The 12983-nt window shown below is 37.7% G+C and overlaps 1 protein-coding gene across 9 annotated transcripts in view; it reads left to right on the forward strand.

Annotated features, from left to right (window-relative positions):
- EYA1 (EYA transcriptional coactivator and phosphatase 1) overlaps positions 1–12983 on the forward strand; it is a 561881-nt gene that overhangs the window by 509565 nt on the left and 39333 nt on the right. For all 9 annotated transcript variants that reach the window (XM_079902475.1, XM_079902474.1, XM_079902481.1 and 6 more), the window contains one exon: positions 2427–2516. In XM_079902475.1, the coding sequence (XP_079758601.1) occupies positions 2427–2516 (90 nt within the window). The remainder of the gene's footprint in view (positions 1–2426; positions 2517–12983) is intronic.

Raw genomic sequence — 12983 nt, forward strand, 5'->3', positions numbered from 1 at the left:
AAGGAGAAATAATCCTTTTTCAGAAGTAACAATACCATGGCATATCAATTCTAGAATTGCCCATTAAATAATTGCAGTGAGTCTCCTTCGCCTGGCCACATAAAAAGATTCATTGATGTGGTTATGAGACAAGTCAGCGTATTTTTATTGGCCTCAACTAGAGGGAGGACACACCTGAGTCAGGTGTTTTGTTTTAGAAACAGCTGTTTGAACTTCCCTTCCTGGTTAATTCTGCTCTAGGCTGTATGTGTTTGAGCATTTGTTTTTTCCAGCACACTTATTGATACTTGGAATTCTTGGAAGTGAGCAATTTCCTATAAAACCAAGATTCAGTGAGAGTTTTTCTTTACTTATTTGTAAACAGTTTTTAATTCTTCTACAACCTATGAAATTTCATAGATTTTAGGTAGTATCAAGCAGGGAAGATTTAACAAGCCTTAATCATTGTACAGGAAATTTGAGGGAAGTGTTTTTATTTGTCCCTCCCTGCACAGCTCTTGGACACTCAGTTGGCCTATGTGTTTTTATTTCCTGTCTGCCCTCTTACAAACCCTGGGGTATTTGCTTTGCCCCTTTGCCAATCTAACCCCAGATTTTTGGCAATAATGTGTTTTCTCTCTCCTTTACGTTGCCAGTCAGCTGGCAGAGAAGGCCTAGGTGGGAGGGGAATTGAGACCAGCAGTACCATCCTGCCCTATTTTCCCCAAACCTCCTCTTGTCCATCTCTGGGACTCCTGTGAGATAAACCATGCTGGTGCTGGAGCTGAGGGTGTGCTGGTGGGGTGGGCGGAGCTAGTGGGATGGGTGGTGCAGGGATGGTGTTGACTCCGCCTCCCTGGCCACAGTTGATTGGCCCATGGCTGGCACCCAGTGAGTCTCTGCCCCCTCCACCATCCCAGGCCCCTCCTTTCTCCCAGGTGTATAAACACATATGATTGTGACAAATGAAGAGATGGAGTTTTGTTTTTTTTTTTATTCTATGGGAGAACAACATATTTGCCATCAAGCCACCTGATTTATTAGATGAGCAAACTGAGGCTCAGTGAGATAAAGACACCAAAGTAACTAAGAGAACAAGTATAGGGCTTGGCCTCTGGGTCTAGGGCTCTTCTTCCACCGTTTGTCGCTGCCTCCCAATGCCCATGAGAAGATGGGGCTTGGTGTTGATGGACTTTAGATACTTGGAGGGTAGGGAGTAAAACACAGGCAAGTCTTGAGCTTTGAAATGAAGACAATAGAGAAAATGTACGGGGTTTATATTGGACAGTATTAGAAAGCAAGAGTTATTTTCTCTGGGTTTTTCTCCACTCTAAGACTCAAAGACAGGTGACACACAAAGTACACCCCAGCTAGATGGGTGGGCGACATGAAGGCATAATTTCTCTAGTTACAGTTTCTCTAATTAAATGATCCACATAGATTCCAAAGGTTTGCTGTGATAATAAAAGAGTATATCAGAAACTTTGTTCTTTGGAAAAATTTAAAGGCCGTAAAGGTGAAAGTTGGTATTGCTATTAAAATGCCAATAAAAATTTGAAAAACTCACATATCCTTGAATACTTTCTCTACAGAATATTTTTCCTTTTTCACTAATTATGCAGGATATTCACCATGAACAGTGTTGCTTCCTGGGTTGGATGCATTACGAATATAGTAACACCATTAAAACCTTGCAAATATCTCTATATCCCCCATCTTCAGTACCAACAGATGTCATCAGGATGTGTGTTGTGTGGGACAAACTGTCTATCACTAGTGTCGAAGGCTTGAAGCGTTGGGTAGAAGCCACCGTGCTCCCCTGTGTGTGTTACTGGCTGTTTGATGACTGGATAGTGTCACATGAATGTCAAGATCAGCTTCCTGCACTGGCATGGTGCCAGCTGGTCAGAGTGGCCACCATCACTTCCGTTTTGAGTATACTCAAAATTGGCGGGCAATCTGAATAAATACAAAATAATGGTAGTTATCATCTGGAGTGAAATTGGTATTTTCTGTCCTTCTGAAATTAATCTATATTATATCTATTTTCTGATATTTGTGGCAGTGCTTTTAGACACTTCATGGATTGAGGTGGAACATAAAAAAAAAATGTCTTTCTGATTCACTGAATTTCTTGCTCCTGAAACAGACGTGTGAAGCTGTATTTCCTCTACTCTGTATGTCTAAGTAACCCTAGATTTTATATTTTTTGCAATATTATAAGCAGCAATTTTTTTCTTCATTATGCAAAGTACCAACAACCTTAGAGGTACTTTTTAAATAAAATAAGTCACTGAAGTTCAAATACAGAATAAGCCACGCACTCTAAAAGCAGCTGGAGTCCAAGCCTTTTGTCCTTTCCTGATGCTAACTCCCTCTCAGCGTGACACTGTATTTCTTGTACCCTGAAGTATGTATGTTCTTGACCTGTAAAATTCTTCTTTTAGGATCCACCTACTTCAGTTTCCCTTGGACTACGCATGGAAGAAATGATTTTCAACTTGGCAGACACACATCTATTTTTTAACGACTTAGAGGTAAGTTCTGATTATTTTATATACTCTTCATGTTGCATGTTTGGAAATACGTGATTGGTCCTAAAATAACAATGGGATATTATTTTTTGAATATATAATTGGAATAAGGAGATAAAGTAATTATTGATTATATGGTCATGCGTTTTGCCTTCATGGAATTTCTGTTTTGCTTTACTTTGGCTGCTGTATTTCAAAATTCGATTCCACATGATTATTGATAGGGATTAAAAGTTGATGTCAAGAATGTTTTATATTAAACTGTGTTGATTATCAGAAGCTACAGATTTCTCAGTTACATAATCACTGTTGAGATGGGTTACCTTTAGAATCCAACAGAATTTGTGATCCTTTCATATGCTGTCCATGTCAGACTCTTACCGTATTGGGTCAGATTCTTTTCTGTCTGGCTGGCCCAATTGGTCGTATAACATTTTAGTCAGGCCTCTGCTCTTCGGGTTGCCAGAATTCCTTATGTCAAACTGCTGATGATTTTATTTGTCCTTTATAACCTGGGGGGAAACTTTTGTAAGATGGTTAAATGTGTTACGGGCAATAACAAACATGCTGATCTTGATTAGAAGCTTTTTTTTTTTTTAATTTATTTATTTTTGGCTGTGTTGGGTCTTCGTTGCTAGGCGCGGTCTTTCTCTAGTTGCGGCGAGCTGGGGGGCTACTCTCCGTTGCGGTGCGCGGGCTTATTGCGGTGGCTTCTCTTGTTGCGGAGCACGGGCTCTAGGCACGCGGGCTTCAGTAGTTGTGGCACGTGGGCTCAGTAGTTGTGGCTCACGGGCTCTAGAGCGCAGGCTCAGTAGTTGTGGCGCACGGGCTTAGTTGCTCCGCAGCATGTGGGATCTTCCCGGACCAGGGCTCGAACCCGTGTCCCCTGCATTGGCAGGCGGATTCTTAACCACTGCGCCACCAAGGAAGCCCCAGAAGCATTTTTAAGAATAAAGAATATTGGTTTTCATAGCTCCATTATGAGAAAATATGCCTGTAACTACATTTCACTCCCTTCATAATAGAGAGAGTTGTTTATTTAAATCCTGCTATTAAGCAAGCTTGTGGTAGGGCTGCCAACAGGCATTAATCATCAAGTTGTTGTTTTCCTAGATTTTATAAATGTATGTTATTTCAGACAGGAGAAGAATCTGAAAGATTCAAATAGAACTTTTACTGATCAAAGTTAATTGGCAGCAATTGGCCTTTAAATATTTCCTTATGTTTCCCCTTTTCAAAATCAAGCAAAATGCACCTTATTTCATAGATGAGCCAAAATCATTTGAAAAATGCCAGTGTGTGACAGAACTTAAATGCGGTTTGTTCAACATCTGTCCTGTATTTTGATTTCTTTTCATCTGCAATGAAACTACTCACAGACGAATTGGCAACTTCCAGTGCAATGAAATTATTTAAATGTGCTTCATTTTTCCCCCATTCCTTAGTGAAATATTTATTTTTACACTTAGGGTGAAATACAGAATTTTATTTTTTTTTTTTTGCATTTTAAAGTGTTTGCTTTCCTTAAGGAAATTACATGTAAGGCATTACTATTTTTTAAGGTGGAAATATTCCAAGTGAGTGACAAGTTCAGAATTGCCTTTCTAAAAGCTTAATAATCATACTTATTTTTCAAAAGCTGTTTCTGCCTTATGGTTGTGATTCCCTTCATAAGAGAACAGCACCAAAAAATTCCGTATTTTACTAATATGTTAGAATTCCTTTCCTAAGTTTCGGTTGTTTCCAACGATACAGACTAGGCTGATATTTTCTATTGGGTTCAAACCTGTTACTCTTACTGATGTTAATAGGTGTTAATAGCATCCATCAAGAAGAAATTAGCCGTAATTTTCTATTGTTTTTAAACTCTACCCTCTTAAAAATGACAAAGCTTGACTGTACAGTGCCAAAACTATGTGGTAAAAAGTGAGAAGTTAGGCAAAGTAGTTAACTTGGCATAATATAGACAGAAAAGCTTCCTAACTCAGTTTGGATATAATATAGCCAGATTTTTATTTGTTTACTAACATTATTCACACTGAACTATATAGAGAAGGTCTGAAGTAAAAGTAAATATTAAAAGTTCTAGTTTAGGTTTGTAGTGGATGTAGTTTTTTCATAAGCCCAAATTAAAAAAGAAGAACTAGGGATCCACATAGATATTGAAATATCAGATTTTCCTCTTGGCATGAGGACTCTTTCTTATAAGTAAAGTAGAAAAGAGAATGAAGGAATAATTCAACCGAATGTAAAAATCAATAGTGAAAAATTATTTAAGCTTGTAACCTTCCCAAAATTGATTTTATTTTACTTGCGAATAATATAAAGCAAAAGTATAAATGAAAGATTCACTTAGCCTCTGGCTTCGGAAATTATTTACCTTCTTTTGATTTGTGCAATATTTAAAAAATACATTGGTTTTTGTACTTATTTCAATCCTTCATTTTATATTTTTGTAATCAACAAACCTGAGACTGGTCATTGCAAATATTAGTTTCTTTCAAAATAGAGTAAAATTATTTCCTGGCAAAAATAAATGTATTAGCTTAATACCCTTTAGAAAACCAAAATTGTCTCATCAGGCAAAAATGATGTGGTAATGCTTGATTTCACATGCCAATTAGCAATGTACTGTGGTAAAGGACATGAATATTTTAATATATTTTAATTACATGTTTTTAGCTTTTGAAGATCTAGAGTACAGGTAATTTCAAGGAGATTAACAATCTACTGGTTAGCTTGAAGTGTGATTTCTGAACTCGAATTGTTGACTTAAGCCTCGTTTTCTTTTAAAATCTTAACTTTTTGCCAGCCGCTCTGTCTAATTTGGTTAGTTCAAGCTGTGACTTAAAAGAGATTCTCAATAATGAAATACACTCCGTGAGGAGATTCCAGTAACAGTTCTTGTGTTATCAAAGTATTTGCTTAAGATGGTTATTAGGATATTATTTAGGAAATTTTCGATATGATTTTCAAGTAATTTAGAAGTATCGTCCCTGTATTTTAAGACATAAAAAAGTTAACCATTTTAGTTTTAAAAGTCTTATTTGTCATCTCAGTTAGTGAGAGTTTTTAATAAAAGCAATCACAATTTAATTCTGTTGACACTTCAGGAAAAAATAAATAAAATGGAGAAAGCTGGTTTTTCGAACCATTAAAAATGTCTGACATGTGAAGGACCATGAGTGACAGGGAGACACAATTATCAGAGGAAATAATATTTCCCCCCCACCCAGAGAAGCGTTTAGACTTGAGTTCCACGCACTCCTGGCTTTCCTATTTCCAAGTCTGACTAACACCCTGCGTATCATTTTACCAAAAGGTCTCCGTGTGCAATCCGACGATGCTTATTATGGAAGTCATTTTTTATGAATGACAGTATGCAATTGGAGGGTTTTTTCCAGCTTCTTTAGTAAAGTCTGTCTCTTTCTGACTGAATGGAGAAAGAGCTCTTTCTGTTGGATTTTTACTGAAAGGTGATCGACCTTCTGAATACGATAACATTTCAGTTTAACTTGCCTTTTGTCGATTCTCCTGCTGGATTTTTCCACAATTAAAGGATGATATTTCATCAAGATTAATATGAGTCTAAAGGAAAATAAGGCACAAGCTGATGTCGAATGTTCTCTTTCTATCTGGTGTTAGGTAATATCATCTCACTGGCGTTATGGTTGCCATCCTAACTGATGTTATCAACATGGTAGCCTCCAAGAGTCTCTGCTCTCAGGCCACAGGGGTCAGGGTTGGGAAGTAGCAGGGACCCGCCTCTCGTCTTCTGGGTTGTACACACCACGTTCGCCTAGTCAAGTGTGAAACTGTGCTATAACTTTCTCCTTCACGCTCCTAGTATGTTGGTTAGTTGGGACAGACCAGAGGATTCTTTGGTGTCAAGTTTTACAGTGTGAAAACCCCAGACCTTTCTTGGGCCTTTGACATGTAGACTCCTGTCCCAGGTTTGATTTTCAATCACCTACTCTTGTAGCTCCTTGTTTTCACATTTTCTATTCAGAAAAGGCCTGGGACCAAAGGTTCTGGTCTCAGTAGAGCTGGGTTTGATGAGTCAAAGGCCAAGGAAAGGCACCATGGACAGTCTCCAAGTAATGCCATAATTTAAAGCAAGTAGGCTATAATGAGTTTTCTTATAAAGCAAAGAAATTAGTTTGCCCCTTGGTTTCATTCAGTCTTTAAATTTGCAATAATATGTTATGAGTCTAAAACTTAGGTTATCGTCTGTTAATTATTTTAATATATCTTGTTTATAAATTGATTTTCAGCTAGGAAAAAAATTCTTCCTTCAAAATATCAGTCATGCCAATGCTAAGTAGCTTTGATCTCAAGCGAAGCGTTCTGTAGTGACCTAATTAACGCTTGTGCTTCCAAAAGTGGAAAAGTTGTAAGCTAATCGAGAAGTTGACTTTTTGAGTGGAAAAGTATAATTCACCTACAAAGTGCTTTGTTGCTAAACAAGAATGAACTCTGATGCCCAGGGTCCAGCTTCTTTGTAGACGCAGGATGCTCTGGTTCCATAGGTGCTTGTAAAGAAGACACTTCCGGAAGAGCTTGAGCTGTTTTCTTCTTTCAGTGCGTGTCACAGCCAAGAAACAACTCTATGAAAGTGTGTGGGCCTATCAGTAATTGCATTCTAAATATAAATGTACCCGTAGGCATGTGTATATGCCACTTGTCATTTTCAGCTCTGGACACAGGCTTTTGTATATGTATTTAATTTTCTTCTGATAAATTTAGCAAACATAAAGGATTCCATTTTTTAAAAAATCCTAGTAACATCCTTCATAACACCTAGAATATTGCCCTATACATGTTGACCATTAATGAGTATTTGTTAGATTAAATTCTTATCTGTTGCCTCAGATAGAAGATCGATTTCTGTGTCCTTTCCCATGGAAGACAATGGACTTGACCTTGCCTTTCTGTTTTAAGATGGGTTGCTTGACCTCATCTATTTTCTTAGTTAATAAGAGTAACACCAAAGCCCTCAGTTTAGGAGGCAAAATAAGTTTGCAAGCAGCAAATGATTATTAGACAAAATACATATTGTAACTGGTGATCAAAATGAAGCAATACCCGTATTTTATCCATTATTGTTACTCATGAATAAGTATGTATTCTTCCTATCTCATCATTTCTCACAAGATTCTATCATCTTTATTTTATCTGAAGCAAAAAAATAGAAACATAAACCTATATTCCAAGACTTCCTTGATTCGGATGTTTACCAGAAAGTTAGGAGTCAAAATATGTGGCTGTTTAACATAATAAAAGATATTTTCCTTTTACCAACAGCCAACGTTGTACTTAGCAATAAAATAATAAAGGCAAATTGTCATAAAGATGGAAACAAAATAAGAATGTCCTCTGTCACTACTGTTAGTCTGCATTGTTCTAGGAATTTGGAGCAGCGCAGTAAGATATGAAAGAAATAAAATGAAAGATTAAAATTATTGTTTTTTTGCATAATATTTGATATGCATAGAAAACTGAAGAGAATCTCCAGGAATTGTTTTAGAATTTACAGTGGGCTTCAGAAAAGTAAAAGACTATAGAATTAAATTAAAAAATCAATAGCCTTCTTCTAGCCACCCATGTAGAAAATTTAATTAAATTATAATTTTTAAGTAACTGCAGTAACTATAACACACAAAAAAAGATTAAAAGGAAAGATAAGGAGTAACCTATATAAGAAGGGTTTATAGGAAATATATGAATAAAACTTTGACGTCCTACTGAAGGATCTAAAGGAAGATTTGAATAAATGAGATTTCTTCCATTCCTTTTCTTTTCTGTAATATGACAAAATTGTTATAAGGTCCATTTGAAGGATAAATAGGCAAAAATACCTAGAAGTTTTGGACAGAAAGCAGTAATAGTGAGCACCCAACTCCACCAAATATTAAATGTTTTATAATTCGACAATAATATGAAGATTTATGTTGGCACGGCTTTGACATTGAACTATAGGGAGAAGAGAGAGCTCAGACACAGACCCAACTTGTAGAAAAATTTTGTATGTGTTAAATGAAACCAGACAAATTAACCAGTGAAGGAATGGATTATTCAGTTTATATACAGAAATAGGTAAATTACAGAGTTAAAATGTGAAAGAATAAAACTCAAGGAGAAAATATAGGTAGATCAAAAGGAGATCTCACGTTGCTTACAGGAAATAAACTTTTGGGTAGCCATTTGGCGGTAAGCGGAGCCTAAAAAAGATTGATACCATTTGTGCTAATTGTACATCTAGGAATTTTTACTTGTCAAAGACAAAGGCAACTATTTATAAATATTTCCAAATTATGGAATTCTGATCATGTTTCATTTCTTGTCCCAGGAGCTGGTTACATGACTATGTTCCATTTGTGAAAATTCATTGAGCTATAATATATACTTTCTTCAACAAAAAGTTATTTTTTATAAAGTAACATTTTGAGGACTATACACACAGACATAGTTTGCTCTTGATTCTGTTAAAAAATTATATACCCTATGTAAAATATAGGCACTACTGTTTCTCTAGCACAGTGCCTGGCCCATAGAAGGCACCCAGTAAGTACGTGTTAAATAATAAATGGAGGAACAAAAAACAGATGGAAAGAGGTACTCTAGAATTTTAATGTTATTTCTATCTGAGATCCCAGGTTTTATTTTCTTATTTGTACTTGTCTGTGTATTCCAAATTCTTTATAACATATATACTAATTTCTTTTGTAGTCAGGGAAGAAAACAAACACTGTTTTTGAAAGCCATAGGTAATATTAAAAGACAAAGCTATTTCTAACCAATAAAATAATCAATATTATTGCAACTCATTAAGAAAAACCTAAAGAAATTAACAAAGGACATGAACAGATAATTCACAAGGGAAAAGCATTCAAATTTTCAACACGTAGAAAAGAAAGTGTTGGATTTCACCTCTAGTAATCAGAAATGTTAGAGTAAGTGTTCAGCCTCTTGCCCATCAAATTGGCAAAGCTTTAAAATCAGTAATATGGTCTACAGTGCAGTAGGAGGAACACTTGTGTACGTTACTGATAAGGATAGAAATTGGTACAAGTTTTGAGAAAAGTAGCTTGATAATATGTATTCAGAACCTTAATGTATGGATCCTTTTACTCAGTAACTTCACTTTTAACTTCTAAGAAAACAGTTAGAGGCAGAGAATTGATACAATATTAATGAACATTTATTGAACACTTGTCCTAAGTGCTTTACATACGTTATTCCACTTGATACCCTGATATTTCTATGATAAGAGCACTGTTATTATCTCCATTTTATAGAATAGCCAAGAGAAGCTTAGAGTTGTTAAAACAAAACTTGTCTAAGGCCACACAGCTGAGTGGCTTAGACAAGTGACTCAGGTCCAGTGCTTTCTAGAAGTCCACTCAACCCCATGCTATATCTCCCACATGGTGTTTTTTTACCACTAAAATATAGAACTATTTTAAATATCCTAAAATAGATGAATAGTGATAAACGATACATCCTCATTGAAAATTGTTTTCAGACTGCTTATTAAATATAGGGAAAATATTCATGGTCCATTTCAAGTTTTAAAAATAGACTGTTCAGTACAGTGTAGCCTTAATGTTAAAATTTATGGCATATTATCTGAAAAGGCTACATAGTATGAGACCAACTATTTGACATTCTGGGAAAGGCACACTGTGGGTCAGCTGGCTGCCAGGGGTTGGGGATGAGAGGGATGAATTAGTTGGAGCACCGAAGATTTTTAGGGCAGTGGAACTATTCTATGTGATACTACAATGGCGGCTACATGTCATGAGACATTTGCGCAAACCCATAGAATGTACTACACCAAGAGTGAACCCTAACGTCAACTGTGGACTTTGGGTGGTGATGGTGTGTCAATATACGTTTATTGGTTGTAAGAAATGTACCGCTCTAGTGTGAGATGTCAATACGAGGGGAGGTTATGCATGTGTAGGAGCAGGGGGTATATGAATAATCTCTGTATTTTCTGGTCAGTTTTGCTATAAACCTAATACTTCTCTAAAAAATAAGGTTTATTAATTTTTTTAAAAAGTATGGCGTATTAAGAAAACTGGAGGAAAATACAGCTTTAAAAGCTACCATTATGTAACTTTAAAAATAAGCAGTCTACAGAATAAATTGTACTGTATAATTCTGATTTTAGCATCTATGACATATTAAAAATAACTGGAGGTGAATACACTATAATGTTGCTAGTCTGGATGATGGGGTTATAAATACTGTGTCTCTGTTGTGCTTCAAAACTGAGATGCTTATAGCATTGCGTAAACTCTTTATACCTTCTGCCCTTCATTCAATAGTCAATATATATTTATTAACTTTCTCTTTTTTTTTTTTTTTTTTTTTTTTTTTTTGCGGTACGCGGGCCTCTCCCGTTGTGGAGCACGGGCTCCGGACGCGCAGGCTCAGCGGCCATGGCTCATGGGCCCAGCCGCTCCGCGACATGTGGGATCTTCCCGGACCGGGGCATGAACCCGTGTCCCCTGCATCGGCTGGTGGACTCTCAACCACTGCGCCACCAGGGAAGCCCTATATTTATTAACTATTAAGTGCCAGGCACAATTCTGGATGCTGAGGATGCAGCGATAATTGAGTGAAGGTTACCCTCTTCGTGGAGGGGAAGTAGGAAATAAACACTATGTAAATAAAATAATTTCAGGTAGAGATAAGTGCTAGGAAGAAAATCAGAGTGTAATTTAAGGGATAAGGGCTCTTTAGCTGAGAGTGGAACATCTTTAGCTGAAATATTCAGGAACAGGTGTCTCTGAAAAGAGGACATTTGTGAAGAAACCAGGAAGTTGAGAGGAAGTAGCTGGAACAGCAGGAAGTCATTCTGGAAGGGGAATGGCCTGTGCAAAGGCCCTGAGGTAGGAATGCAATTTGCTCCTTCAAGAAATAAACGAGAGCTTCATTTGGTTGGGGCAGAGTGAATGGGGGAAAAGTGACAGGGTCCAGATCATGAAGGGCCTTGTAGACTGTGGTAAGAAGTTGGAAATTTTTCTAATTGCAATGGGAAGCCATTGGAGAGTTTTATGCATGAATGTGATAGACTAGTGTTTACTATAGACTGGTTATCATATGAGGAACTGGACTCAATGAGACCAGTAAGGAGATGGTTGCTTTGGGCTGAGGATGTAGCAGTTCCGGACGTGGTGTGAAGTTGCAGGATTTACAGTATAATTTGGTGGAGGCACCAGCAGAATCTGCTAATGGGTCAGATGTGGGAGGAGAAGGAAAGCAGAATCCAGGATGGCCACTAGGTTTTGACCTGAGCAACTGGATGGGTGGTCACGTTATCTGAGATGACAGAGAGCGCTTTGGGGTGGCGAGGTTGGGGGAAGAGTTGTCCTCAAATATTTTGCATGGAGCATATTAAGTTTGAGATACCTATTCAACATTCAGGTCAAGAGATTATGTACATTTAGGTTTGGAACTCAGAGGAGAGAGGCAAATGTGAAGATATAGTTTTGGGAATCATAGAGGCATGAGACAAAACATCTCATAGGGGAAAGAGGAAATTGAGAAGAGGGCATAAGATTGGGCATCAAACACTTAGAAACAGGACCAAGAAAGAAGAACTTGCAAGAGAGAGTGGTAAGGAGTAGACAGTGAAGTAGGTGGGAAAGTACAAGGCATCACAGAAATCTAGGGAATAGTGTTTCAGGAATGAGGGGGTTGCACTACTGTGTCGAGTGGCTGTTGGATTTGCCAAGAATGTTGGCTGGTAATGACCCTGGTAAGCGCCGTTTCAGTGAAGCGGAAGACGTAAGCCCAATGGGAGTGGGTTGAAAAGAGGATGAGGGTTGACACCGTGAAAACAGGAAAGATTGATTGAGAGTTTCCACAATGACAAAATGCAAAGAGATGGGTAGGATGTGGAGAGGGTCATAGGATCAAGGTGTGTGGGGGGGGGAGGGGTGGTGGGTTAGTGTTAAAATAGAAGATATTTAGACATGTTTGGGGGTCGGGGGAATGATCCAGTAGAGATGATACAAGGTGTGGCAAAGGGAGGGAGCAGCGGAAGGAGTGAAGTCCTTGGGTTGCAGGAGAGGATGGGATTCAGGACACCAGGTACAGCGTTGGGCTTCAGTAAGAAGGCAGGCAGACTCTGCAGGTGTACAGATGCAGGCAGGCAGCTGGGGTTCCATAGTGGGAGAGGAGGCTGTTCTCACTGTAAAGATACCTCCCGTAATATCTTATGATTTTCTGTCTACCTCTTTCTGCACCTGCACCCCACCCCCAGGCAGTCCCTTGAGAGCGGGGACCGTGACTCGTCCAGTTGAAGCCTAAGCACTAACACCAGATTTGGTTACACAGAGGGCTCTCCTATGTCTTTTTAATTTTTTCCAAATTTTTGAAAGTAATAGTCTACAATGAACCCTACTCTTTTTACAATTTGCAAACATTAACTTTCTAAAAGTAAATGACTGATCACAA

This window comes from Stenella coeruleoalba (assembly GCF_951394435.1).
Source record: "Stenella coeruleoalba genome assembly, chromosome: 17".
Lineage (NCBI taxonomy): Eukaryota > Metazoa > Chordata > Mammalia > Artiodactyla > Delphinidae > Stenella > Stenella coeruleoalba.